The sequence below is a fragment of the Aethalodelphis obliquidens genome, unplaced genomic scaffold (genome assembly GCF_003676395.1).
Source record: "Aethalodelphis obliquidens isolate GAN/ISIS:26980383/991018 unplaced genomic scaffold, ASM367639v1 scaffold89, whole genome shotgun sequence".
Lineage (NCBI taxonomy): Eukaryota > Metazoa > Chordata > Mammalia > Artiodactyla > Delphinidae > Aethalodelphis > Aethalodelphis obliquidens.
This window is the reverse complement of record NW_020838033.1, coordinates 5,680,146-5,708,084: the sequence shown is the minus strand read 5'-3', so window position 1 is coordinate 5,708,084 and position 27,939 is coordinate 5,680,146. Positions and strand designations below refer to the sequence as shown.

The 27,939-nt window shown below is 58.1% G+C and overlaps 3 protein-coding genes across 13 annotated transcripts; all 3 read left to right on the top strand.

Annotated features, from left to right (window-relative positions):
- The first annotated feature begins 1,134 nt into the window (after nucleotides 1-1,134).
- Nucleotides 1,135-7,390, top strand: GHDC (GH3 domain containing). Of its 11 annotated transcripts, none has more exons than XM_027094368.1 (10): nucleotides 1,169-1,296; nucleotides 1,471-1,559; nucleotides 1,714-2,000; nucleotides 2,301-2,422; nucleotides 2,577-3,078; nucleotides 3,470-3,662; nucleotides 3,782-3,853; nucleotides 3,930-4,063; nucleotides 4,391-4,476; nucleotides 4,743-5,528. In XM_027094368.1, exons 3-10 carry the CDS (start codon nucleotides 1,727-1,729, stop codon nucleotides 4,959-4,961), a joined length of 1,602 nt encoding a protein of 533 aa, XP_026950169.1. In that variant the 5' UTR covers nucleotides 1,169-1,296; nucleotides 1,471-1,559; nucleotides 1,714-1,726; the 3' UTR covers nucleotides 4,962-5,528. The 11 variants fall into 11 exon arrangements, 9 of the variants coding, with proteins under 9 accessions (XP_026950174.1, XP_026950168.1, XP_026950169.1 ...); XM_027094369.1 differs by having other exon boundaries at nucleotides 1,176-1,366; XM_027094370.1 differs by having other exon boundaries at nucleotides 1,176-1,389.
- Nucleotides 7,306-8,739, top strand: HCRT (hypocretin neuropeptide precursor). The gene is made up of 2 exons (XM_027094374.1): nucleotides 7,306-7,418; nucleotides 8,253-8,739. The coding sequence occupies exons 1-2, from the start codon at nucleotides 7,398-7,400 to the stop codon at nucleotides 8,625-8,627; spliced, it is 396 nt and encodes a 131-aa protein (XP_026950175.1). The 5' UTR covers nucleotides 7,306-7,397; the 3' UTR covers nucleotides 8,628-8,739.
- Nucleotides 8,740-11,076: 2,337 nt separating this feature from the next.
- Nucleotides 11,077-27,290, top strand: KCNH4 (potassium voltage-gated channel subfamily H member 4). The gene is made up of 16 exons (XM_027094546.1): nucleotides 11,077-11,212; nucleotides 13,103-13,336; nucleotides 13,657-13,803; nucleotides 13,930-14,054; nucleotides 14,831-15,074; nucleotides 15,374-15,531; nucleotides 18,214-18,421; nucleotides 19,464-19,658; nucleotides 20,096-20,295; nucleotides 21,887-22,136; nucleotides 22,685-22,929; nucleotides 23,590-23,628; nucleotides 23,808-24,160; nucleotides 24,425-24,531; nucleotides 25,303-25,376; nucleotides 26,620-27,290. The coding sequence occupies exons 1-16, from the start codon at nucleotides 11,137-11,139 to the stop codon at nucleotides 27,013-27,015; spliced, it is 3,051 nt and encodes a 1,016-aa protein (XP_026950347.1). The 5' UTR covers nucleotides 11,077-11,136; the 3' UTR covers nucleotides 27,016-27,290.
- The last annotated feature ends 649 nt before the right edge of the window (nucleotides 27,291-27,939 follow it).

Sequence of the window (27,939 nt, the reverse complement as noted above, 5' to 3'; positions counted from 1 at the left end):
CACATCTTGGGCTTCCCTGGTGGCGCAGTGGTTGAGAGTCCGCCTGCCGATGCAGGGGACACGGGTTCGTGCCCTGGTCCGGGAAAATCCCACATGCCGCGGAGTGGCTGGGCCCGTGAGCCTATGGCCGCTGAGCCTGCGCGTCCGGAGCCTGTGCTCCGCAACGGGAGAGGCCACAACAGTGAGGCCCGCGTACCGCAAAAAAAAAAAAAAAAAGACCACATGTTATATGATTCCATTTACAATGAAATGTCCAGAATAGGGAAATGTATATAGAGAGAGAGTAGATTTGTGGTTGCTTAGGGCTGGGGGCAGGGAGGTGGGAAGGGATTGGGAGGTGATAGCTACAGGGCCTGGGATTGCTTCTGTGGTGACGAAAATGTTATAAAATTGACTGTTGGTGTTGCACATACCTATGAAGATACTAGAGACCACTGAATTGTATACTTTAAGAGCTCAGCTGTGAGAAGAAGAGAGACGGCAAGACGGAGAGGCAGGTGAGGGTGTAGGGAAAGGTTTCGGTGTCTGAGACCCTGGGTCAAGGGCACAGGTGGAGAGAGGGCTTAACCACGGACAGCAGAAGAACCTCATTCTGAGCACAGCTTCTCAAGCTTTTCAGTAGGATGGGGGAGCCGAGCTCCATCGGGCACCTTATTCCCAGTTGCAAAACTACCTCCTGGCATAAGGATGGGAGAAGTTTGTGTTTCCTCGCCATAAAGCCAATAAGCTAACACAGGTGGTGACCTCAATTACCAGGTAGTTATCTTGAGAACAGGTGTTAATGGGTTGTGTCTGCCTGGCTCTGGCTTTAAAAGGGAGTGAGACTCTTTTCTCTCTGCAGTCCCGGCAGATTGCCTGTGATGCTGCACACTCTGCTTTAATGTTTATTCAATAACAAAAGTATTTCCTTCCTCTACTACCTTGTGGAGACCAATTCTGGATTGGAAAACATTTTTGCTTTTTAACAGTTCTCAAGTTTGCACCTGCTCCAGGATGGGGTGCACCCCACTCCCGGCTCAAGCTGATACGAGTCTGAGGACCACGATACTCTGGCCCTAACTTCCCTCCACCTGCCAGCTTGGGCCAGCTCCCAGCACAGCGGCCCTTAGGCAACCTGCCCCTTTAAGAGCCCCCCCCTTCCCAGCTCCTCCCTCAGGCCCGGTGGCCGGATTTCCTGGTTCAGGCCCAGCCCTTTAAAGCTGTGGCTCTATCCTTCTGGCAGGTTGTGTACTGAGGCTGAGGGGGCTGCTGAGGGGGCCCTGGGTGCCAGGCGGAGGCACATGTGGGCTGTGACAGGTGCATGTGGGCTTCGGGGGCGCACAGGATGCTGGGACAGGGTGGATCCTGGACAAAGCAGAGCCTCTCGGTAGTGGGCCAGACGTGCCATCCGTTAAGTACCTGCTGTGTGCCAGGCACCATGCCATGCCTTTCCTGCACTTTCTGAGGGGTATTATTATTCCCATTTTACAGATCGGGGAAGGGAACGGAGCTCAGAGCAGCTGGCTGAGTTACCCAGGGCCAGACAGCTAACGAGGGGCAGAGCCAGGATCCAAACTCAGGTCAGTGTGACCCCAAAGCCCTGATGTTCTCTCCCCCGCATCACCTGCCTGACAGGTTTCACTTGGTGTTCCTGTGCGCGGGAGAGTGGGGGGGAGGAAATGGGTTTTCCCCCCTCCCCCTAGTGCCAGTACTTGGGGGCCTTCCTCCTGCCAGGAGCTGCTTGGAGATGCTGCTGCCGCTGCTGCCGTGCCTCGTGCTGTGCCTCCTGCTGCTGCCACTGGCCGTGCTCTGGCGGCGGCGGCCGTCCCAGGATGCCAGGCTGTCCTGGCTGGTCCATCTCCAGCACCGTGTGGCATGGGGGCCCCTGTGCTGGGCAGCCGCCTGGCAGCGGAAGAGCCTAGTGCGGAGCACGCTGCACGCGGGCCAGAGCCAGCAGCGGGCCCTGAGGCGGTGTCTGCAGGGAGCCCAGAGTCCCCGCTGTCCCCTCAGGGGGAGCACAGGTGTGTTTCCCAGGGTCTGGGGAGGTGGCCCAAAGAGAAAGAAACCCCATAGGACAGTCAGATTCCGGAACCTGAAGACCTCCCTTCCCCCTTCTACTGCCAACACAGAGGGACCTGACCCAGAGACCCTACCCAGGCCCGAGATTGTTCAAGATGAATTTTCCCATCCTGGGCCCTGACAGCCCCTCTTCCCCCAGGCCTATTCTGGGTTCCTTCCTCAGGGGCCTCACCAGTCTTACCTGAAACTCTTGGGAAACTCTGTGGCTTCATGAGGATTTTACGATGTCTTTGGGGCTACAGATATAGGCGTCTTCCGGAATCATCTCCCTCTGACCAAGGCCAGCCAGCTCCAGGAGGAAGAAAGTGGAGTGCAGCTCTTGCCTCCTACCTCAAACCAGTACCGTGGGGAGGTCTCTCTGCAGGTAAACTGGGAAGGCTGGAGCCCAACCCCGCCAGAGACCCCTAACTGCAGCCAAACCCTCCCATCAGAATGGGAAACAAACAAACAAAATACCTGGGGCCTCAGGGTCTGGCTCAGGCCCAGGGCCAATGACACTGCCTCTTGTCTCCCTCCAGGCCACCTTGCTGGGTCTGGCAGCCCTAAAGAAGACCTGCCCGGAAGTGCTGGCCCCAGAAGGCACGGCCCGTGTGACCCCTTCCTCCCCTTGGCCCTACCCGCTCCCTTGGCCTTGGCATGCCCTGGGCCAGTTGGGCCCTGCTGGAGCCAAGGACCCTAGGGCCCTGCTGCTGGAGGCACTGAGGTCCCCGGGCCTGCGGGCTCTGGAAGCTGGGACGGCGGTCGAGCTCCTAGACGTCTTCTTGGGCCTGGAGGCCGATGGCGAAGAGCTGGCTGAGGCATTAGCTGCTGGGAACCCAGGAGCATCTCTCCCCAGACGGGCAGCTGAGCTGCGGGAGGCCCTGGAGCAGGGACCCCGAGGACTGGCCCTTCGGCTCTGGCCAAAGCTTCAGGTGGTGGTGACTCTGGATGCAGGAGGCCAGGCGGAGGCTGTGGCTGCCCTGGGGGCCTTGTGGTGCCAAGGGCTAGCCTTCTTCTCACCTGCTTATGCTGCCTCTGGAGGTCAGCAAGACTCAAGGGTAGTGAGGTGAGGGCAGGGGGCAGAGGTCACACAGCTAGCTGCCGAGTCGCAAGCCCTATATAAGCATCTCATCTAATCCTGCCCAACCAGCAGCTCCATTTTACAGATGAAAAAACTGAGGCTCATAGAGGTTAAGAGACACACACATTTACACCACACCAGCATTTAATCACAGGTCCATCACCTCCAGAACCACCGCCCCTTCCCAATTAAGACCCTTAGAGGCAGAGGGCTGAGCCTGGGGGAGCCAGGAAGGGTGGAGTGGGAGGGCAGCAGTGGGATCGATGCTCAGAGGATTGGGGACTGGGATCCAGGGTGAGGGGCTATTGCCCAACGGTACCACCAGATGAAGAAGCCACTTGCTCCCCACAGGGGCGGTGGGCCTGAGTCTATGGCCAGAGCAGCCCCATGGCCTGTACCTTCTGCCCCCTGGAGGCCCCTTTATTGAGCTGCTCCCACTCAAGGAAGGAACCCGGGAAGAGGCTGCCCCCACTGTCCTACTGGCCGAAGCCCAGAAGGGCAAGGAGTACGAACTGGTGCTGACTGACCACACCAGCCTCACCAGGTGACCACCTGGCTGCCCACCCCCAGGCCACCTCAGGCCCTCTGGAACCCTGCTGAAAGCCAGGGGCATGTGCTAATGGGCCTTTGGGCCTGACCTCACCCCCACTTCTACTCTATCAGGTGCCGCCTGGGTGACGTGGTCCAGGTGGTTGGTGCCTACAATCAGTGTCCAGTCGTCAGGTTCATCTGCAGGTAAGTGACCCCCTGGGTGGCTGAGAGATCATCCTTTTGCCCTGGGTTCCTCTTCCTCCTGCTTCCTCCTCCCCAGGCTGGGCCAGACCCTGAGTGTTCGAGGCGAAGACACTGGTGAGGACGTGTTCTCTGAGGCCTTGGGCCGGGCGGTGGGGCAGTGGCCAGGGGCCAGGCTGTTGGACCATGGCTGTGTGGAGAGCAGCATTCTGGGTAAGCTTCTCCACTGGCTCCTGCCTCCCGTCCTTGGCTCGACTGTCCCCCAACCCATACCCATCCTGCTGGGAGATCTCTAGGAAAGAGAAAAGAGTTAGCCTGCTTTGCTGCTCCTAACAAAAGTCCTTCCCCATATCTAACTCCCATCCCTCCTGCTGCCTCTATCCATGTTCTCTCCATTCACCCCACTCCCTGCCAAGAAACTCCTTTTCTCCCCGCTGTGAACCTGGGAGTGGGGAAGAGCAGGTGGGGGCAGTAGGCTTCGGCTTTCGATGCTGCCCTGTTCACAAAAGCACGTGTCCACGATGCGGGGTTTGTCTACAGATTCCTCTGAGGGTTCTGCTCCCCACTATGAGGTGTTTGTGGCACTGAAGGGGCTAAGGAACTTGTCGGAGGAAAATCGAGACAAGGTACACGAGAGACAGGGACAGGGTACGACTGCATGTCCCTTTCACTCTGCACGCCCCCAGGTGCTGTGGGCACAGGGGAGAGATGGGGAGGAGGGGTGTGGGCGGGAGAACCTCCCTGGGGCTCTGGGAAGGGAGGGATGAGTCCCACGGACACACACGTATATGCACGGAACTGCTACCCACGCATTCCCTGGACACGGCCGTGCGTGCCTCACCACACGCCACCCAGCCCCACACCAGCCTCACGCAGGCCGTTCTGTTTCCAGCTTGACCACTGCCTTCAGGAAGCCTCAGCTCGCTACAAGTCCCTGCGGTTCCGGGGCAGCGTGGGCCCTGCCCGAGTCCACCTGGTGGGGTGGGGGGCCTTCAGAGAACTGCGGGCAGCCCTCGCTGCCTGCCCCTCAGCCCCCTTCCCTCCTGAGATGCCCCGGGTCCTCAAGCACAGGTACCTGGCCCAGTACCTGCAGAGGAGGGTGCTGTCCTGAGCTGAAGCCTGCCCACTGCCCTGTTCACCCTCACGGGCTGCCTCGCTCTTTCCTCTGGGGCCCCTCTGGATGGGGAGCCCTTGGCCAGGGTCTTCGAGTGTCAGCTGACGGTGGCCCATCAGAGCTGCTGGGCCTTAGGGAGGCCCGACCTAGTCTGTCAGTTCTGAGGAGTTGACTTCAGGGATAGAGCAGACACCAGCAGTGCCCCATCTGGAGCCCCCCGGCCCACCGTGGAAGTCCCTGGGGTTCCAGTCCACGCTGACAGTGCCTGTGTCTCTCAGCCCATGCACCAGGCAGGCTGGAAGTGTTGGGAGTTAATGCTCTCAGGAGTGACCCTCAGTCAGCAAAGGAACAGGAGCTGGTGATCGCAGACCTCAGCTTCTTCGTCCCTCAGTGGGACAACCTGAAGCGTATTCTGCATTGTCTCCCTCGGAGGGTCACCACCAGTTGCCCCCAGCGGTAACCCTCTCGTTAACAAAGTCCTTGGTTCTCCTTCTTTCCCTCCCGTCCCTACTCCCTTATGTGCTTTCTTGGATCACTGCCCAAATAAACCTCTTGCACCCAGAATCTTGGCTTGGGGTCTGCCTTTGGGGAAACCAGTGGTCCCATTCTCTCTGGTGCTGCTGCAGCCTGGGCTCCCCTCCCAGCTTCAGCTCTGGACACCAGGGCTTTCCCCACACTCCCCCTCTGGGCTGGGGCAGGCCCTGAGTGTGTGGGCCCGCAGAGCCCTCGGGGACCCCTACCACAGCCAAAGTCAACCCAGAAGACACAGAGCCCCTCGTCCTACCTCTCCCCATTCCAAGCTTTACTTAAATGCAGAGGGGCTGCTCCCCAACTCCCCTTGCCCTGGCTTAGCACGAGTCCCCTTCCTGGCCCAACACCCGCAAATCACTTCCATGGGCAGGCCCTGTACTGTAACTCATAAAGAATCAGAGCAGGAAGCGGCTCCAGAGACCATCGGGCTTAACCGTCCATCTTACCAGTGGGGAAACTGAGGCTTCGTGGGGTCGTGAGGTTTGCCCAAAGCCCCACAGCTCCTCCTAAGTACCTCGGCACCTGATCCCAGTCCGTGGCCAAGCCTCAGCTTCTGCCTCTGAGTTACCACTTCTAGATTCCATGCCCCACATCCAGGCCCCTGCCCCCTCCCACCCGTTCCCCCACCAGCCCACAACTCCTTCCTGCTCAAATCCTCCCACAGCGCCTTGGCGCCCGTGAGATCAAGACCAATCAGCTTAGCCAATAAGACCCTTTGACCCACCCTGGCCTCACTTACCTGTCCAGTCACCTCTCTCTTGTAAGAGAAGTGATCTGTGGACCACGCCTTACTTCCCGCGAGAAATAAGCGCTGTCATGTCTAGGTCTTTGTCCCTTCTTCAGAATGCCTTCTCCCCTGACCTTACTTGATGAAACCCACTTTTCATGCAAGGCTTTTTCAGAGGCCTTTCTCCACTGAGCTAGCCTTTTGCCGGGTCGCCTCCCCACCTGGACTTTGGAGCTCCTTGAAAACTGGGCTATATCCTATGCACACTGTCACTCCAGTGCCCAGAGCAGGGCCTGGCATGGAACTGGTGCTCAGTAGACAATGCCCTGGATAAGACATCAGCCTAGAGATGGCATGTGTCCTTCACCCCATGGTGGCTCTCTCCCTGCTGATGGTGGGATGGGACTCCATCCCTCCTGTCCAGGCAGCCCAGCCAGGTAGGAAGGAAGCTGGGGATGTTGAAGGATCTCACCAGGTTTTGCTGCTTTCCTCCCACTGCCCAGGGTTGGCTTTCAAGTTTCTCCATCTTGGAGGTTGGTGAAAGGGACAGAGGGAAGAAGAGAGACAGAGGGGAGGGAGAGCCAGCTAAGAAAGCTTTTCCGTGGAGGAAGAAGGCCCTGGAGCCTGAAGGCCCCAGGAGCAGTGACAGGAGGACGGGGGGAGAGGCCTGTTGCCTGGCTGCCCTCTCCCCCCACACACATCCTGTGGGGAGTGAGTCTCACGACTGCCTCCTTTCCTGCCCCTAATTAGCAGCTCCCCTGACACACTGTCCCACACCAGCATCCCAGGCAAGGCCTCTTTTGTGCTCCCAGATTCCTAGGTGCGAGTTGGCCTCATTAGTGCCCGGAGACCGCCCCATCTCCAGGGAGCAGGCGGGCAGACGGGGGCGGGGAGGTGGCCAGGAGCACAATGATCCACCTCCAGTCTCTGAGTGCCTTGGTGCCGTTCCTTGGGCCCAGCCTGGAGACGGCCCTCCTGCGGGAGGCTAATCTTAGATTTGCCATTGTCTGGCCCCAGAGTGGACGCAAGTGCCCATCTCTCCCCCGCCACCCCAGAGCACTATAAACCCCAGGACCCTGGTAGCGGGTTGCAGTTGACAGCCTCCAAGCTCCTGGCTATTTGGACGACTGCAGACGACACCTTTCCCGGCTACGCCACTCTGAGCTCCAGACACCATGAATACTCCTTCTACAAAGGTAAAGACCCGGGGACGGAGGGGTGACTCATTAGGCCAGGGGCAATGAGAGGGCCTGCTCAGGGAGCTGGAAGAAAGGTTGAAGGTGTCTAGCTCTTGGCCTTTTCCCATGCGGGTTCTGAGGCAGCGGACGGGGTGGACCCTTGGCCGAGTATCTGCCTTGGCTAACATTGCATTGTGCCGTGTTCTCCTAAGGGTTCATGTTTACTGAGCCTTCACTACGTATTAGGTGCTGTTTGCACCTGTCATCTCATTTCATCCTCCCAGAAGCCCTGCACAGTAGGAATTATTTAATACCCAGTTTACAGGTGAGGATGTTGTGCTCCCTGAGAGGGTAGGAAACTGGCCCAAAGCGACTGAGCTGTTTCCCCTGCAAGGGAGCGGCCGACAAGACAACAGCTTGGATCCTGCCAGTCCTTGATTTGCACGTGTTTGCCCACTGTGAGGGGGGAGGAGCGGATAAATAGGGCCTCTGTTTCCCTGAGCTAAGTTTCCACAAACGTCTGGGGCAGATTCAGACATGTCTGTTTTCAGGGGGAGTGGTCAGCGCTCTAATGGGTACCCAGAGGAGAGAGGGATTCATTCTGTCCAGGGGGTCTCCAAGGGTTTCCTGGAGGAGATCCTCTGCTAGGTCTTCAAGGACGAGTAGGTAAAGGAGCCAGACACGAGCCCTTCTCCAACAGAGCCCTTCAGACAGCTCTGCGCAGAGACAGGCAAGCTAAGCGACAGCGAGGGAGGAGCACAGGCCAGGAGGGGGCGTGAAGCCAGCTGTGCAGGGCCCGGGCGTAGGGGTTGGATGCGGGCGACCCTCAGCGCCCGGTCTCCGCCTCCCCAGGTCTCCTGGGCCACCGTGACGCTGCTGCTCCTGCTGCTGTTGCTGCCGCCTGCACTGCTGTCGCCCGGGGCGGCCGCGCAGCCTCCGCCCGACTGCTGCCGTCAGAAGACGTGCTCCTGCCGCCTCTACGAGCTACTGCACGGCGCGGGCAATCACGCGGCCGGCATCCTCACGCTGGGCAAGCGGCGGCCCGGGCCCCCGGGCCTCCAGGGCCGGTTGCAGCGCCTCCTGCAGGCCAGTGGCAACCACGCGGCCGGCATCCTGACCATGGGCCGCCGCGCAGGCGCAGAGGCAGCGCCGCGCCCCTGCCCCGAGCGCCGGTGTCCCGCTGAGGCCACCTCGTCTGTTGCGCCCGGGGGACGGTCCGGGGTCTGAGCCCTTGCTCAGGTCCTGTCCTGGCCCTACCCTGGCCCTGCCCTCTCCCCTCTGTCAGCCCGCCCGGTGTCAGCCCGCATTAAAAGGGCAATAAAGACGAGTCTCCCTCTGTTAGTGTGGCTGCTCTCCGTCCCGGTGCGGTCGCGTCCCGCCCTCCAGGGGGCGTGAGAGTCTTTCTAACTATAAAGAGCCAGAAAACCTGGAGGCTCGGGGAAACCTCAGCTTGGGCGTCTTTGAACCCGAAACACTCTCGGGCGGGGAGCTCCCAGAGCAAGGAACTGTGCAAGGCCCTGGGGTGCGGAGAGAACCGCATATGTGCGTGCTTGGAGGGGAGGATGGGGACACACACGTCCCTCAGTGCTCTACCAGTCATTCTGTATCGCAGGGCCTTTCCGGAGAGACGCAGAGGAGAGAAAAAGCAAGCAGAGGAGCGGAATCCGGCTGGGAAGGAGGGAGCTGCGCCTGCCGAAAAGGCAGGGAATCTGAGGTTCAACATAAATCTTCCAGAGAGCTGCAGCGTGGGGTAGAGAGTCTGGGGGAGCAGTGAGGCGTTGAAGGGGAGGCGGTTAGGCTTGTGCAGCCCAGATTGTGAAGACCCTCACAAGTCGTCAGGCTTTTCACTTTATTCTGTAGGTAGCTGAGAGTCAGGAGAAGTTCTTAAGTGGAGATGCGGCAAGATCTTCCTGCAATTAACCGAACACACCTGGTACAGGTTGAATTGTGTGCACACACACCCCCCCCCCTCCATTTACATGTTGAAGTCCTAACCCCCAGCACTTCAGAATGTAACCTTATTTGGAAATAGAGTCTTTGTGGACGTAATTAGTTAAAATGTGGTCATAACTGGAGTAGGGTGGGCCTCTAATCCAACATGATGTGTCCTTATATAAACGGGGAATTTGGGCACATGCACACAAGAAGAACCCACGTGAACATGAAGGCAGAGGTGGAGGGATGCATCTACAAGCCAAAAAAGGCCAACAACCCACCGGAAGCTAGAAAACAAGCATGGAGCAAATATTCCCCCACGGCCTTAAAAAGGAACCAACCCTGCAGTCATCTTGATCTTGGACTTCCAGCCTTCAGAACTGAGCCAAAAATTTCTGTTGTTTAAGCCACCCAGCTTATGGTACTTTGTTCCAGCAGCCCTAAGAAACTAACACCCAAAAGTAGAGATGTGGCACTTTTAAGCAATATATCATCCCAGATAATGCCCAGCTCAGACTCAGCGTGAGGGTGAGGAACACTGGCCTGCCCTCTCCCCAGCCCATCTTCCCTTTGTCACTGGCTTTGGCTGTCTTGTTCTGGCAAGCAGCCACCCCAAGCCACCACACTCAGCTGCCCGAGTAATTTTCTGCTTCCACAGTGAAAAAGTCCTGTGTCTGGTCTCACCTGGGTCCTTCTTGCTGCTGCACTTATTTCGTTTTGGAGAAGAACAAAATCCACCAGCGCACCTTTGGAGATTTACAAACTGACTGCCCAGCTTGAAACTATCTTTCTCAGCCCCAAACTTGCTTCCGGCCTCTCTTCCACCTAAATGGTAGCAGAGAGAAGGAGGGTTAAATCAGGATGATAGGAAGAGGGAGAATAGGGAGACAATTGCTCACCAACACATTGCGTGCCAAAGGTATGCATTATGCTATTAAATTCTCACAACCATACGAGGTAAAAATTATTAGCTGCATTTTACAGCTGATAGTGAGAGGCAAAGTCACACAGTAAGTGGCAGAGCTGGGATTTCTACCCAGTGGACTCCAAAGCTCTTTTCATCCACACTGCTGAGCTTAGAGGCAGAGCTCGCCAGGGTGCCCTACGCAGACTGAGGCACAGGTGAGGGTTAAGTAGTGCATTCTAGAATTTGAGTTTCCTGCCTTCCCATCGATCCTCCACCGGCAAAACTAGCCTCTTTAACACTTGCTGTCTCACACTGGAGCTCAGGGAGCTGGGGGTGCTGTGAAATACCCCAACTCCAGCAGGCGACGCTGTGAACCAGACAAGATTCCCAGGGTGGGCGGTGCGCGGGGAAGCCCGAGGGGCGGAGACACAAGGAGCAGCCAGGGAAACACGCGTGGGGGCGTGGCCACCCTGGAAGGTGGGCGTGTCTGTCATTCAAGCCCTGCCCCACCTCTTGGAGCCTCGGCTCCGGGTGGGCGTGTCCCGAATTCTCTGAGGGAGAGACACGCGTGGGCCGCTCCCCACCGGGAGGAGAGCAGCAGAGAGGGGTGAGGGTGCCTCTGGTGGCCCCTCCCCGTGCGGGGCCACGTGGCGGGCGCGGGCCGAGCCCGAGGGAAAGAACCTGGCCCGTCGGGAGGTGGGGGGGACCGAGGCGGCGCCGAGACGAGCGGAGAGCTGCTGGATTCGGAGCAGAGAGGCGGCGGCGGCGCCGAGAGGGAGGGGAGGAGGCAGGCGGGCGCATGGGGCGCCCCGGCCTCGCCGGCAGCGCGCCCCCTCCGGCCCGGCCGCGCTGAACGCCCCCCGGCGCCGCGCCTCGAGCCCGCGCCCCGAGGCCATGCCGGTCATGAAGGGGTTACTGGCCCCGCAGAACACCTTCCTGGACACCATCGCCACCCGCTTCGACCGCACGCGTGAGTGGGCCGGAGGCTGAGGCTGGGGGTTCGAGCTAGGGGTTAAGTCTCCTTCGGCGCTGCGGGTCTCCTGGATATGGTGAGAGAGACCCGAGGGGAGGAGAGAGAGTGGAGTTGAGGGTCTAGGAACTCCCAGAGCCAAGCCGCGGTAAAGGAACAGGGCTGGGGGCGCCCTGGGAGGGGAGGCGGGCGAGGACCAAGAGTGTGTGGGGGGCCAAGGTTGGGGTTGTGTGACTGGAAGCCGGAAAGGCTCTTTGTGCGGCAAAGCGGAGAAGAGTCCTTGGGAGCCGCCCACTCTCGGGCTGAGCGCTGCTGGAGGCGTGTGAGGGGGTATCCAAGACGCGGAGGTGGGACGAAATGGGCAGACGCTCTGGGGTCTACTCCCAGACGACTCCAGCATCCACTTCCCTCAGAAGCAAAAAGAGAGAGAGAAAAGATCAGACTTCGGCAGGACCTAGCTTGGATTGAGGTCACGCGCCCCCGAGCCGTAGAGCTTCTGTGTCTGAGGGAGGTGAGGCAGGAAGAGGGGGGTGGTCTGTGTGACACAGGGAACTGCCTACACCCCCATCCCAGCTTGGGTTCCAGGTTCAGCACCTTGGACAGCCACAGTCCTCCTTACCCGCCGCTTCTCCCGCCGTTCCCTTTTCCTACTTTGGTACTGAGAGATCTCCCCTTGCCCCCCTTGGGACACCCTGGCTGGGATCTGGCAGGTCGGGGGAGCGGTACCTGAGGGCGGAAACCGAGCCGCCGGGGCCCTACCCGCCTCCCCACCCCGCCCCCACACACACCTCCCTTGTTTCCATAGCGCCCATCACCCAGGCAACGGGCCTGGGATGGAAGAAGGAGGCTGCTTGCCCAGGGCCCAGCGCCTCCCAGGCTTCTGCAGTATCCCCATCAGTCGCTCCACCCCCAGACACTCAGCCCTCCTAGCGCCCCAGGACTGGTTGTGTCTCAGATCCCTTCCCTCAGCTGAGACTGTCCCTAGATGGCCCACAGAGCCCCCCTGAGGCCTCCCGCCCATTGGAGCTGGAGGGAGCCAGCTCAGGTTCTGTTGCTGGGGTTGCTGAAGCCACACCTTCATTGCTCAAGCCTGTCAGACTTTGAGCACTGGGACAGACCCTCTGAAATTAGCTAAGGGATGCTAAAAAGAGGACCTTTCCTGAAAGGCAGGGAATAAGGATGCTACTCATCACTGTCTTTTTCCCCCAACAAAGGAGGTTTGTGAGTTTGGATAACTCTGCCTTTGCGTCTCCTATCAATAAAATGGGCATGATCTCACCAGAATCTCTGCCCTGTTCACTCTCTAATAGGATGATAGGACAGTGGCTATGGATGTGCTTTGAAAGCTGGGCGAATGTGGGGCATCAGTTCACCTTCTCAGTGTAACACTTACTATGTGCCAGGACTTGTTCTTCCCAGGTAACTCATGTAACTCTCACACCAACCATGCAAGGAAGATATATTATCCCCCACTTTTCACATAAGGAAGCTGAGTCACAGAAGAGTTCATTAACTTGCCCAAGGTTACACAGTCAGTAAGTGGCAGAGGTGGGTGCTGGAGCCCATGCCCTTACCATGCTGTGCTGCCTCCTACGGTAACAGCTCACCAGCTTGAAGGCAGGAGGATGAACCTCATGACTTCTCGGGGTTCCTTTTCCAACCCCCTAGTAGCCCCTCTCCCAATCCTCCCACCCTTAAGTCCTTGTCCTTTTGCTCTATCTCTTCTTACTCTCATTTCAGAATATTCCAAAGGGGATCCAGGAATCACATGGGAGCCTGGGAAGTTTCTGGCTCTGGGATCTCTGACCACAGCTTGGGGGAGGTATGGCCCACCTGGAAGCTGAGCTCTCCTTCTGGCCTTGACCTGACCTTGACCTCTTCTTCCCACAGACGGCAACTTCCTGCTGGCCAACACACAGGGCCCACGGGGCTTTCCCATTGTCTACTGCTCCGACGGCTTCTGTGAGCTCACAGGCTACGGCCGCACTGAGGTCATGCAGAAAACCTGCAACTGCCGTTTCCTCTACGGTCCAGAGACCAGTGAGCCAGCCCTGCAGAGGCTGCACAAGGCCCTGGAGGGCCATCAGGAGCACCGGGCTGAAATCTGCTTCTACCGAAAGGATGGTGAGGGGGCCTAGCCTGCCCTGCAGTCCTGCCCAGACCACAGGCCTTAGCCAGAGTCCACTTGGCACAGTGGAAGCCTGGGTGCTGGTCCCCACACTGCCACAAGCTGACTGTGTGACACTGAGTGCATCCCCGACCCTCTCTGGGCCGTGGTTCTCCCATCAGGAAGGTGAAGGAGATAGCTGACATAATCTCTGGGCTTCTTCCCAGCACTAAACCTTGGCCAAGCCCTTTGACTATGCCCAGGAACCAAGGGGGATGAGAGAGAAAGAGATGCCATGGGCTGCTCACCCTCTTCCTCCATCTCTCCACACCTACAGGCTCAGCTTTTTGGTGCCTCCTGGACATGATGCCCATCAAGAATGAGATGGGGGAGGTTGTACTTTTCCTCTTTTCCTTCAAGGACATCACTCAGAGTGGAGGCCCAGGACTTGGCCCCCCAGGAGGCCACAGAGACAGTAATCATGGTAACTGCAAGTCTGGGGAGAAGGCATGAATGATCAGAAGTCCTTGCCCAGGGTCACAGAAGACCTCTCCCTACTCAGCCTCATGGGATGCGCCCCCACTTATCTCCGTACCCTTCTTCCCAACAGAAAAGTCCCTTGGTAGGAGGGGAGCCAGCTCGAGACTTCGATCCACCAGGAGGCAGAGCCATACTGTCCTACACCGACTGACTGGCCACTTTGGCCGCCGGGGCCAGGGAGGCATGAAAACCAATGTGAGTCCTATCTCCACCCCAGCATCTTCCAGCCGTGTTTCTGAGGCACCCTTGTTACTGTGTCCCTGTTTCTCTGTCTGTTTGATCTCCCTCCAGAGGCTTTTTCCTCTGTCCGTCCATTTCTCATGTACGGTTCTCTGCTCTATCCCATGTTCCCCCACATCTCCTTCCATCCCCATCTCCCTTGCTTCCTTGTGATTGCCAATACCCTGCTCTGATGATGTCACAAGGGGGGCACGAAATCACTAACTGTGGTTCCAGGGAGAAAGCCCCCACTGGGGGCCTGGCATCTAGCCCTGTGTACCACTCCTAGGACCCTGATGAAGCCACGGGTCTCCAACCATCTGTGCAGTGTGTTATGGCTACAGCGAGTGGGGCGCACCATGCCATCCTCCCCTCATCCCTGGGGTATACTCATCCTCCACTGCACCCCTAGAACCCAAGAGGAACTTGAAGGAGAAGCTAGTGACCTCTCGAGCCAGGGCTTGTGCCTGATTTGTCATAATCACCTTCTCAAGCAAGGTGAAGGTCAAGCCTTAGAAATACCTACCCCCGCAAAAAACATGATTGATTCAAAAGGGGGCCTGAGCAGTAAGTTGGCAGAGGAAGGAGGTGTCAGGTGCCAGCCCCGACCCCCTCTCCTGCACGTTCTAGCTCCTCTCGTGGTCACGCCTGCAGTGCCCACTCTCCCCTTCCCCACTCCTTACCTCTCCCTCCCCCCAACCTTGGCTCCTCTTTCCCCCGAGTGTCCCCAACCGCCACCCCTCTCCCCTTAGAACGTGTTTGAGCCAAAGCCATCAGTGCCCGAATACAAGGTGGCCTCCGTGGGGGGGTCCCGCTGCCTCCTCCTCCACTACAGCGTGCCCAAGGCCATCTGGGACGGCCTCATCCTCCTCGCCACCTTCTACGTTGCGGTCACCGTCCCCTACAATGTCTGCTTCTCGGATGATGACGACACCCCCATCACTTCCCGACACACCCTTGTCAGCGACATCGCCGTGGAGATGCTCTTCATCCTCGGTTAGATGCTCTGCCCCACGTACCCTGGCTGGTGGGCTGGAGGGACCCACTCATCCAAGCCTCGCTCCATCCTGGGCCTGCAGGACCCAGGCAGTCAGAGCCTACCCATTTCTGGGTCTTTTAGTCCTCGTGGTCCGTGAGCCCTGACCCCTGACCCCTGGAGACTTCAGCCTTTAGACCTCTCCTCCCTAAGGACCAGCCTGAAGCCCAATGCATCTTCCCCATTCCTGCGTCCACCTCCATTCTGAGTCTCTTGCCCTTGGCCAAGGCCCCCTAGTAACAGCCTCTTGCACCCCCAGATATCATCCTGAACTTCCGCACCACCTATGTGTCCCAGTCCGGCCAAGTGGTCTCTGCTCCTCGTTCTATTGGCCTCCACTATCTGGCCACCTGGTTCTTTGTTGACCTCATTGCCGCTCTGCCTTTTGACCTGCTTTACGTCTTCAACATCACCGTGGTAAGTGTTCCCTGTCCCACCTTGCAGCCTAGCTGCCCAACTTCAGCACAGCATCTCCCATTAAGGGACCCACCTCAGTCCTAGACTCAGTCATCTGCGAATATTTGTCAGGCATCTGTGATGGGCAGAGCCCAGCACTAGAAGCTGAGAAGGGTCCGAGAGGGTCTGTGCTCTTGGGGAGCTCAGCTCACAATCTCTGAGGGAAGCTGTGACAAATGAAAAGCTAAGTAGGGCTACCAAGGCGGCATTGGTCTGAAGCCAAATGAGTGGCACTTTTCACATTTCTATTTAACAAACAAAGGATGAGCATTTAGCTGTCTGCAAAGCACTGTGTGTGGCATGGTCACTGTGGAGAAAAGTGGTAAGAATTCAGCCTCTCGGTAGCTAAGCTGGTGGGAACAGCAGGAACAGAAGAGCTGAATGGAGTGCAAGATGGGACCAAGGTATTGCTGCGTGGGGGCTGGGCACGGAGCTAGCCGACCTTGGAGTTCCAGGCTGGAACGTGGGCTCCCGCAAAAATGATCTGAAATCTGGCCAGTGCCTAGGAAGCCAAAGCATGGCAGATGGGCAGAGGCTAGGGTGGTCTGGGAAGGGTTCCTGTGGGAGGAGGTGAGAGCAGAGCTAGACCTTAGACAGACTAGGACCTGACTGGCAGGAGACAAGAAGAGGGAGCATCTGGGGGGAGCATAGTAAGCCAGGACAGGGAGGTAGAGGCTGCGGAGTGGATTCGGAGGCGGAGAGTCCCAGGACCTTCATCCTCCCAGCTCCCCGGGGACTGCCTGGAGGCGCCCTAGGTGGTCAGCTCTGAACCTAGCTGGCAGATACTAGGTCTTCTCTGGCCCAGGGAGAGGGAGTCCCACCCTGTGTCCCCAGACCCCCTTGGTTGCTGAGTGGGGAGGTGGGGAGCAGTTTCCCTGTGTGCTCCTCTCCCTGCCACCCTCAGCTATAGCGGGAAGCCACCTACACGCAGCCGGATTTAACCAGCCGCCAACGGGCTGTGGGCCTCTTCTCCTGGCTGTGTACACGTGTGTGCACGCTCCCACACACGTGCATGTGGGTGTGTCTGCCCTGAGGCTCCAGCCATTCCAAGCAGGGCTCCCCACCCCTCCCCTGAGTGCACCCCCGGCCCCCTGGGTTTTGTGCCCACCAGGCAGTTCCCCCTCCTCTGGTACTTTCAGGACCACTTTACAGTTTACTAAGTTCTTCCACACATCATCACATATGAAGCTCACAGTAACCCTTCAGGGCCGATTCTCGTATCTCTCTTTCTCAGAGGCAGATGCAGAGGCTCAGAGAGGTTGAGTGGCTTGTTGAAGGTCACACAGCTAGCAGTGGCAGGCAGGAGACTGGAACCAGGTCTCTAGACTCCTGGTCTGGTATTCTTTCCAGCGTGCTACCCTGCTTCCTGGGAAACCAGGGTACCTGAGCGGATGGCCTGGCATGAGGGGAGAGGAGGAGCAATGTGGGGCTGGAGCGAGGCCGAGCAAAGACGGAGGAGAAGTGGGCACCGGCAGAGTTGTGGACTTGAAGGAGCCAGGCCTGAGACATTCTGGTCCAAGGAGAATGAGAGGAGGGCCCCAAGGGAGCGGGGCCCAGGGGCAGGTGACAAAGGGAAGCCTTGAAGAACTCAAGGTTGGAGTCAGGAGCTCTGGAAGCTGGGGGCAGGCATTAAGCCCTGGAGAGGGTCCATGTGGGGGAATCAAAGCCACCTCCTCTGCGACTCCCTTGCCTAAAATTAGAGAAAATGGCAGGCAGTGACTCAGGAGCTGTGTAGGGCCAGGGCTATGGGGGATGCTCCTGGAGGCCCCTGAAAGGACAGTGAAGGGCCTTCATACCGAGATCCCCAGACGCTGCCCCAGAGCCCCCAGCCCTAGCCCCCAAGCTGCCCCACCCAGAGTAGCAAGAAGATAAGCCCCCACCTGCTCATCATCTAAGACTGGAAGGCTAATCAAAGCACAACGAAAGCAGAGTGGTAACGTTAGCTAACGTTTACAGGACGCTTGCCAGGTGCCACTAGCTCCATCAACCCTCAGTGAACCCCACAGGGCCTGAGACCTCACAGCCCAAGCACCCTCATCCCTGCTCTCCTTCCCTCAACATTTCGGTGTGACCCTCTCATCTGCAGCTGACCCACAAGGGGCGAGGTCCCTAAACCTTCCCCTGTCCACAGCTGATTGTACCTAGGACACTGGGGACTTTGAGCACGGGCCAGAGATCTTTCTGTCTGTTGCCCCGCTTCTGACCCAGACTTGCCCTTTCACCAGCTGAGGTGCTAAGAGGCAGTAGAGCACAAAACGGACTTTGGTGTCATCTCAGATTTGAGTCTCAGCTCCATCATTTCCTTGATCTGTGACCTTGAGCAAGTAAGTAGTAGCCTCTCTGAGCCTTAGTTTACTCCTCTGCAATCTGGGAATGATGATGATAATTGGACTGAAGGCATACTTTTTGAATGAGGATTACAAATACTTAGCCCAGTGCCTGACACACGTAATACTTACTGTTAGCCATTATTAGTTTCAGTGTTACCCTCTCCCCCCTGCATTTCCTGGTCACCTTCTCAGCACAGCAGGGATACTTTTCCTGGGGCAGCTTCCCCTAGCTCCGGGGCATCTGGTGGCAAGGCGCTGGCAAGGGACGTGGGGTGCCGGCTGACAGTCTCCCCCATCGCACTCGCTCCCGCAGACGTCGCTGGTGCACCTGTTGAAGACAGTGCGGCTGCTGCGGCTGCTACGGCTGCTGCAGAAGCTGGAGCGGTACTCGCAGTGCAGTGCCGTGGTTCTCACGCTGCTCATGTCCATCTTTGCGCTCCTTGCCCACTGGATGGCCTGCGTCTGGTATGTCGTCGGGCGCCGGGAGATGGAGGCCAACGACCCGCTGCTCTGGGACATCGGTGAGCCATTGACCCCAGGCTTTCACTGACCACCCATCCACCTTCCCTGTCCACACAGGCCCCCAAGCTGACACCTCCACCAGGATCCCCACCCCCTACTCCACATTCCTCCACTCATCCGATAAACATGCACGAGCTCCTTGCCGGATCAGGCTTGGGAATACTGATTTGAAGCCATGGGCTCTGCCTTGGGGAGACTGACAGCATAGCAGGGGCGCAAGACCAGTGACAGGCAATCAAAATACAGTATGGGAAACACTCTGAAGGTGGGGAGGTGTTCTGGGCAGAGGCTAAGTACCCCTGACAGGACTCATCTGGTGGCTCCCCACTGCCCTCAAAGTCAAGTCCACCCTCAGTCCACACGGTACATGGGCCTGCAGCCCTCTCTACCCCTACCTGACTTCCCTTCCTCCGAGGCCCCCTCTGCTGCTGCCACCCTGGCCTCCCTCCAGCACCTGGATGTACTGCTTTCTCACTTTGGGCCTTGAACGTGTTTTCTTCTCTGGAATCCTCTCTCTTTTGTCTTCCCTCCCTTCTTCCTAAGCCACTTTTCTATCCTTGTGGTCTCAACTAAAATGCTCTATCTTAAGGGAGTCCTTCAGGAACCATACCCCCACCAAACTGGGTTGGCTCCCCCTAACCCATTATGATTCCCGAAGACATACTTCCTTTTTAGTAGCTGCTTTCCACCTGTAATGATTTATTTCATGTCTTTCCCCTCCAGACTGTAAGTTCCACCAGTGCAGGGAGCGTGTTTGGGTCAAGTCCCAGCACCCTGGGACACAGGAAGCGCTTAATAAACTATTAGGCACTAGAAGGGGCCCCTAAACAGTCAGCCGTGTAGGGAGTTGGTAGCCTTGAACTGCAACGGTAACCACTTCACCGTGGGGTGGCCGGGGCACGGGCTGCTCCTCGCATTTCTTGTGCAAACCTCCCCTCGCCTCTGTAAATACTCGACCAAGGTCAAGTGAAGGCAGTTCAAGGAAACCCCACCCTCCCCTGCTCGCGCAGCCGGGGCTCCTTGCATCCCTCCACCCCCTAGGCTGGTTGCACGAGCTGGGCAAGCGGCTGGAGGTGCCCTATGTCAACGGCTCTGCGGGTGGCCCGTCGCGGCGCAGCGCCTACATCGCTGCGCTCTACTTCACGCTGAGCAGCCTCACGAGCGTGGGCTTCGGCAACGTGTGCGCCAACACTGACGCCGAGAAGATCTTCTCCATCTGCACGATGCTCATAGGCGGTGAGGCCGGGCCTGCCAAGCCCCCGGGGTGGCCCTGCTAAGCCCAGCGTGTGGGTGGGGAAACTGAGGCCCAGGGAAGGCAAGGAGTCCACCCACGACCAGACACGCGTGCATTTATTCATAGGTGTTTGCTCAGCACCTGCTACGTGCTGGCCCTGGGGGGATGCCACAAACAGGAGGGTCTCTTGCAAAAGGAATGGGAAGCCCAAGTGCATGACTTCATGGGGCGGGCGGGCGGGCATGAGAGGAGCATCGAGTCTGACCCCTCTCAGGACCACCCTCTGTTCCCCGCCCCAACCCAGCACCTAGGCACGCAGGAGCCCACTGGTTCACCTGCCCCTCCCCCAGGAATCCCAAGACCCATCCAGGGCAGGGGGAGTTGCGGGGGGAGGAGGCCGGAGGGGTGGCCGCCCCTGACTGACTGCTGTGCGCCGCAGCGCTGATGCACGCAGTGGTGTTCGGGAACGTGACGGCCATCATCCAGCGCATGTACTCGCGCCGCTCCCTCTACCACAGCCGCATGAAGGACCTCAAGGACTTCATCCGCGTGCACCGCCTGCCCCGGCCGCTCAAGCAGCGCATGCTCGAGTACTTCCAGACCACGTGGACAGTCAACAGCGGCATCGACGCCAACGAGGTAGTGCGCGGGGCTCCCGGTGGTACCCAGCGCGCGGAGGTAAAGTGGGAAAGGGGTCGCTGCCTCTCAGCGTTTGGGATGGAGGCAAATGGGGTGCAGGGAGACGAGGTGCTGTTCACAAGGGCACGCACCCACCAGAATCCACATCCCTTTTCCTCTACACATGGCTAATGCCATGCTCCTTTCAGCCACCATCTTCGAGCACCTGCTTCCGGCCAGTCTCTGTGCTGGACACAGGGGGTTGCGGAACGATTACCCCCAGCCCTTGCCCTCGGGAAGGCACCCGTCTGGTGAGGGAGGCAGATGGGTAAACAAATAGTTACGCTGTGAATGGGACTGTACTGGAGGGACTTGGTGCAGTGGGTCCCTCATTGTGTCTGGGCCTAGAGGAGGCAGGGGAGGTGTCACAGAAGAGGCGACATCGTGAAGGACAAGAAGAAAATTGGCCTGGGGCCAGAAGGCCATTCCAGGCAGTAAGAGCAGTAGGAACACAGGTCTGGAAAGATTGACGCAAAAGAGCAGGGTGAACTGAAAATAGTTCAGCAAGCCTTCAGGAAAGGGTGTGTGCGCGCTGTGGAGGGGTGAGGGACAGAGGAGTGAAGAGACCAGGCCGGGGAGGCGGGCAGGCCCAGCTCATGCATGGCCTCGGATTTAGATTTTATCCTGCCACATTTTTAGGCTGGGGAGTGGCCTGCAGATCCAGGAGGTATTTCTGAGAGCAGGAGCCTTGGGACTTGGTGATGCGCTGGTTGCAGGAAAGGAGCTCAAAGTGATTCTCAGGTTTCTGGTTTTGGCCGAGGGTGGGATGGAGGCATTACAGGAGGAAGATTGGACTTAGGGGTGAAAGTGAGAGTCCAGGGTTGGGCCATGATGAGGGTGTGGTGCCTATGGGGGATCCAGGTGGAGGTTGCCCCGTGGGTAGTTGAAAATACAGGTCTGGACCCAGAGATAGGGCTCCGGGTTCACGGGGAGGTAGAAGTCCCGGCTGGTTGCCATGATGCAGGGAGAGTGTGGACAGTGAGAAGACAGCTGAGGAAGAGGAGCCTGGGGAAGAGAGGGGGACAAGAGGGAGAGGTAACCAAGCCAGGGTGGCCGAGGGGCTCCATAAGACGAGGATGGAACCAAACCATGAACGTTAAGTTTGGCTCCTGGGAGGTCATTGGTAAAATTCAAGGTCTAGTGTAACCCTGCGTTTTACAGATGGGGATACTGAGGCCCAGAGAGAGGAAATGGATTGCCCAAAGTCCACAGGGATTTATGCAGAGCTGATTTCTAGTCTCCTGACTTCCAGTTGAAGGCTGACCCACCAGGGATGGTCCTTGCATACATGGGGTTGAGTGACCAGGATGTATGAGTGACCAGTGTGTGTAGCTGTGAGCAGTGGACAGACAGGAGAAGACCTAGTCTCTGCCCCAGGACTTGGGTTGGGAGGTCCACACACAAGTCAAATTGAGGTGAGACACACAGAAGTCTTCCTAAAGGTCAGAAATGGGTAACTTGAGCTCTGTCCTTGGAGACAGCTCAGCATATCTGTAGAGCTCAAGTAGCAGCTTCAGGGGGATGGCCAGAATGACTTATGCCCCTTATGCAGTTACTGCGTGACTTCCCAGACGAGCTGAGAGCTGACATTGCTATGCACCTGAATCGGGACATCCTGCAGCTGCCGCTGTTTGGAGCAGCGAGCAGGGGCTGCCTGCGGGCCCTCTCCCTGCACATCAAGACCTCGTTCTGCGCTCCGGGCGAGTACCTGTTGCGCCGCGGGGATGCCCTGCAGGCGCACTACTATGTCTGCTCCGGCTCACTGGAGGTGCTCCGGGACAACATGGTGCTGGCCATCCTGGGTGAGGATCCCACCACCACCCTCTACCTACCCCAAAACCTTCCCACAGAGGCCTTGGGAGTAGCCAGGAATCTAGGGACTGGGTACTCTCTCTTGGTCCCCGCATCCTACCACCATCCCCTTTAGACCATACCCCTTGGGCTCTCCCCTACTCCCAGTGGCCATCCCTGAACCCATCAACCCTTCCCCAGTGACTGTCCCCCAAGTCAACTGATCCTTTCCCATTGCACCATCTCCAATTCCACTGACCCTTTTCCATCGACCCTTGACTCCATTGACTTCTACCCTTTAACTGACCCTTCTGGCCATTCTTTATTGATCATCCAATTCCATCAATCATTTCTCCAGCTTTACTGACATCCCCAATTGACTGTCTCCCAACTTCACCAGTCATTCTCCACTGACCTTCTGCCGACTCCATTATTTCCACCAATCCCATCGATTGACCCCGCTTCAGCCATCCTTCAAACACATTGACCATCCCTCATTACCACTAATATCCTCTTGGTCCCTCTGCCCCAGCTGTCTGTCCGCATCTCTTACCCACAGGAAAAGGAGACCTGATTGGGGCAGATATCCCTGAGCCAGGGCAGGAGCCTGGGTCAGGCACAGCTCCAAGCTGCGTGCTGAAGACCAGCGCCGACGTGAAGGCACTGACCTACTGTGGCCTGCAGCAACTGAGCAGCCGAGGGCTGGCTGAAGTCCTGAGGCTCTATCCTGAGTACGGGGCTGCCTTCAGGGCTGGCCTGCGCCGGGACCTCACCTTCAACCTGCGCCAGGGCTCTGACACCAATGTATGTAGACTCCCTATGGCCTCCTCCTCTCTGAGGTCGCCTCCTTCAAAGTAGACCACCCCCCAGCCCCAGAGAAAGCCTCACGAATTCCTTCCACCCTGAAAACATCACCTCTCAACTCCAGCCACCCCCTTCCATTGCCCCTTCCATGCTTAACATCTTCCAACCCACTGACCCTACTCCACTGGCCATTATCCAACCCCATGGACCATGGCTCACCACGTGTACTTCCAACTCTACTGACCCATCTCCTGTTGGCCCCGCTTCCGCCTCACTCCAGACTCCTCAAAGGACCCACCCCCCCACTTCGTGTGCTTCTCCTCCATCAGTTCCCTCCCTCTCTGGACTGGGCCTCATCCCCTGGGGCTTCCTCTTCTCCACTCACCAAATGTTTCCTGGGCCCGTTTTGGTTTAGGCTCTGGGCCAAGTCTGTAGTTTACACCTTAGACCTTGGTCTTTTACTGCTTTTCAGACTTATGTTGCCACTCAGGATTTCTCTGAGTCAGAGTTGGGGGTATCTCTGACTCAATTCCACAAAAAGGCCCCACATTCTCAAACCCCACGACACTGATGGGTGAGACTAGGAGGTGGTGCACCGGGGGAGCCGGGAGGTGTGAGTCAGCCTGAACCCCGCCCCCCCCACCCCCCATGTTCCTGCAGGGCCTCTGCCGCTTCTCCAGATCCCCTCGCCTCTCCCAGGTAACGCACTCTTCCTTGCATGGGAGAAGACGGGAGTGGGGGGCACCTTTCCTTGGCTGCTGTGCTCCAGGGTGAAGGGAGAGGGGATGGAGGGCGGCAACCGCCAGTGAAGGCTGTTGCTTACTGAAGGCGCCTGTTGGTCACTGCCCTGTGACATCAGCTGCCCCCTCTGCCCACAGACCCGCTCGGAAAGCCTGGGCTCCTCCTCAGACAAGACCCAGCCATCCGTCACAGAGGCTGAGGCTGGGGCCGAGCCTGGAGGTGGTCCCAGGCCCCGGCGGGCCCTCCTGCTGCCCAACCTCAGCCCAGCACGGCCCCGGGGCTCCCTGGTCAGCCTTTTGGGGGAGGAGCTGCCCCCATTCTCAGCCCTTGTCTCCTCTCCTTCCTTGTCCCCGACCCCTTCCCCTGCCCTGGCTGGCCGGGGCCACAGCCCCTCCCCTCGTGGCCTCCCCAGGGGCTCTGCTGCCTGGAAGCCCCCCCAGCTTCTCATTCCCCCACTGGGAACCTTTGGACCTCCGGACCTCAGTCCCCGGTGAGACGCCAGCCTCCCCTGCCTTCCCTATACCCCTGCTGGCTTCCAGAACCTTCTCTGGGCTCCGTCCCCAGCATTCTGACCAGTGCTCCTCCCCATGTGCCCACCCCGCCCTACCTGATCCACCGCAGCTTGCAACCCCACTCGTCTTTGACGGCTGCTCCTCCCCAGCTCCCTGGCACCGCAGCCCCTTTCACCCTCTGCCTGCTGTGCTCTGGCCCTTACCCTCTCCCTGTGGGACTGATGACCACTGCCTCCGTCCAGGATAGTGGATGGCATTGAGGACTCTGGCAGCACAGCAGAGGCCCCTACGTTCCGGTTCAGCAGGAGGCCTGAGCACCCTAGGCCTCACTCACAGGCCCCTCCTACAGGTAAGGGCCAGCAGTGGACTTCAACTCACGTCACCCATTCATCGGCCGTCCATCCATCCATCCCACATGTAGTAAGGGCTTACCAGCTGCCAGGTGCTGTGCTAGGAACACGCAGATGACCCAGACCTGGTCCACACTCCTAGCGAGCTTCCAGTCTAGTGGGGGAGACACCTGTGTACTCAGATAAACGATTCCAGAACAGGGTGCTAAGTGCCGTGACTGAGACAAAGAACAGGACTCTGAGGTAGGAGAGGAGGGAGCCTCTAACCCTGCCTCCTAGAGGAGGGGACACTAGAGGTGGGTCTTAAAGGGTGGGCAGGAGTTTGAGGGGTGGAGCAAGGCGGTTGGTGAAAGGTATAGAGGTATGACCAGAAGAGCAGTTGTGTTCAGATACCGAAGAGAAGGGACTTCCCTGGCAGTCCAGTGGTTAAGACTCCGCGCTCCCAATGCAGGGGGCACGGGTTCGATCCCTGGTCAGGGAACTAAGATCCCAATGCAGGGGGCATGCCACATGGTGCGGCCTAAAAAAAAAAACAAAACAAAACAGATAGCAAAGAGAAGCTCCATGCTTCTCCATGGGGTGGAGTGGGGAGGGGCTGGGGAAGTGATAGGGCCACGAAACCATCCTGAAGAGCTTGGGTTTCCCAGCATCCTGACCCCAGAACGTCCTCTCCCCTTGCCCTCTGCCTGCCCAGTGAAGGGCCCAGCCCAGGCTGTAGACTTGAGCTCCCTGTACTCACCCAGCATCCCTTCTCCCCACTCCATCTGCAGGGACCATGCCCAGCCGGGAAGTGGCCACTGAGGCCGAGGAGGTGAAGGAAAAGGTCTGCAGGCTGAACCAGGAGGTGGGTTGGGGCTGGCCCCTCCCCTCCAACCTTGGGATCAGAGATGTGCTTAGTATAGGAGCATTTCAAAGGGTTTGGAGCCAGAGTCCTGAATTTGGATATTCACACTAGCTGGGAGACCTTGGGCAAGTCCCACAATCACTCTGAACTTCAACTTCCTCATCTGAAAATGGGGAAATCAATACGTTCTTCCCAGAGTTGTTGTGAGGATGAGATGAGGGCGCATACATGCCTGGCCCAGTCCCTGGCACACCGTAAGTACTCAGGGACAGCTACTTCCATCCCTCCAACTGGCTCAGGTGGTCCAGCCAGAAAAGAGGGCCTCTCCTCCCTCCACCGCCATGGGATTTGCTCCTGCAGGGACCCTCCCCCCACTAAGTTACATGCTCCAGTCCTTTCCGGCCCTCTCCCCCCGACGAGTGGGGCAGAGGACTGGGAGGCTGAGCAGGCCTTCAACCCCAGGGAACCTGGACCCTCAGGTCTGAATCCTGGTCAGAAAGAGCCCTGATCCTGTTTGCCCAGGCTGTGCCTCCGCCTCCCCCTCAGGGATGTCAGAGCTGCGTCCACAAAGCAGCCAGGTCAAGCCCTTGCGCCCTCGGGAGTGCTCGGGGCCTTCCCTGGGTTCTGATAAAGAGCAGGCATCCCATGGGGCGCACCTGGGCTGGGGCGGGCCCTGAGGCTGGGGGCGGAGCTAGCCCCGGTTTGGCAGGATTCAAGGTCAGCCCTGCTTCCGCATGCGGTTCTTCTAGACCAGTGGTTCCCCAACTTGGGTGTCCATCAGTACCCAGAGAACCTGTTAAAATGCAGACTCCTGGGCTTCACCCAATCTGGAATGTCTGGGGTGGGGCCCAGAGATTGGCATTTTGACAAGCTTTTCAGTTCATTCTGTACTCCCTGAAATTTGAAAAACGCTGAATAGACACTTGAGCTCGTGTGGTGTATCACCTGAGAGTAAGCCTGCATCTGTCACTTCGCAGCTGTGCGGCCTCTTTGAGCACATTTTTCTACATCTTGTCAAAGTGTGTGTGGCGGGGAGTAGCAAGAGCTGTCGTCCCAAATCCTTTTTGGAAAGAGGCTGGGGTATTTACCTCTAGACAAAAATAACCCCTGTCCTGTCTTCTTCTCAGGGTGGCCATGAGCAGAGAGTGGGTACGAAAGAGCTTTGTAAACTGTGGAAGGGAGTGCACCTAGGAGGGTGGTGATTGTATGGCACCTGGGAGACAATGTGATGTGTTTTCAACAGATCTCCCGTCTCAACCGGGAAGTGTCTCAGCTTAGCCAGGAGCTTCGACACATGATGGACCTGCTACAGGCCAGGCTGGGTCCCCCAGGCCACCCAACAGTCTCGGCTTGGCCCCCAGATCCTCCTTGCCCACCACAGAGGCCTCCATGCATCTCTCCCTGTTTGTCCAGACCACTGCCTGGCCTCCAGGATACTACCCTCGCTGAGGTCCACTGCCCAGCCAGTGTGGGGACAGCAGAGATGGGGGCTGCCCCCCCCGACCTGAGACCCTCCATGCTATCCCCTTACCCCTCAGAGCCTGACCCTCTGAGACCCTCCCCAGTGCCAGAGGCCTTACCTCCGAACTCAAGCCTCATGAGGCACAGCTTCCGGTCCAGGTCAGACACGTTCCACTGACCCTGGCCACGGGCCCAGGCCCGTTTGGGGTGGGCACTGACGCCTGCCCTCCAGGGAGGGGCTGGGCCCCTTGGCCTCCTGCCTTGGGTTAGCAGCCACCAGATGGTCTGGTTGGCTCTGGATTCTCTGACCTTTTTAACAAAGCCTGGTCACTTCTGACCCTTTGCCTTTTCCAAACTCTCCTCTATTCTCCTCTGTGAGGGGAGCCACCTGAGGCCGTGGAACCCAACAGGCATGAGATGGACCGCAGTGCCCACTGAGCTGGGCAGATGAGATGTCTGGCTTTCTCCCCAGGACCTGGAGGCAGGTAGAGATGGGGGAGCAGAGAGGGGAAGGGAAAAGCCCCCAGATCCAGCCTGGGAAATGAAGACTGAGGCAAGAGCAGGCAGGATCTTGGTGTCTACAGCAAGAGGGATGGATTGCAGATTCCAGTGCAGAGGTAGCTTAGTGATACCGTGAGGTCTTTTGTCCCAGCCCCCAGGTCTCTGCTGGAGACTTTGAAAGCAATGTTGCTTCCAGAGGGGTAGGTTTGAGATCCTGGCTGGCATTTTTTTTTTTTTTTTTTTTTTTCGCTGTGCGGCGTGTGGGACCTTAGTTCCCCAACCAGGGATCGAACCCCGGGCCCTCAGCAGTGAAAGCTCCCAGTCCTAACCCCTGGACCACCAGGGAAGTCCCCTGGCTGACATTTGAGTAACCCAAGACTTCTTAGGCCTCCCACCATCAGCCCAAGCTGGAGGGGCTCACCTTCCCCACAGCTCACATAGGAAATGAACCGATGACCCCAGATATGCATTCTTTGACTCACAGCATTTTTTTCAAAATATGAATGAGTTGTCACACTGAAAATCAGGAGAGTTCACATAGAAATCCAGATATTCCAGCTTCTCTAAGCAAATTCGGGAGATCTGGCGACACTGGGCCAAC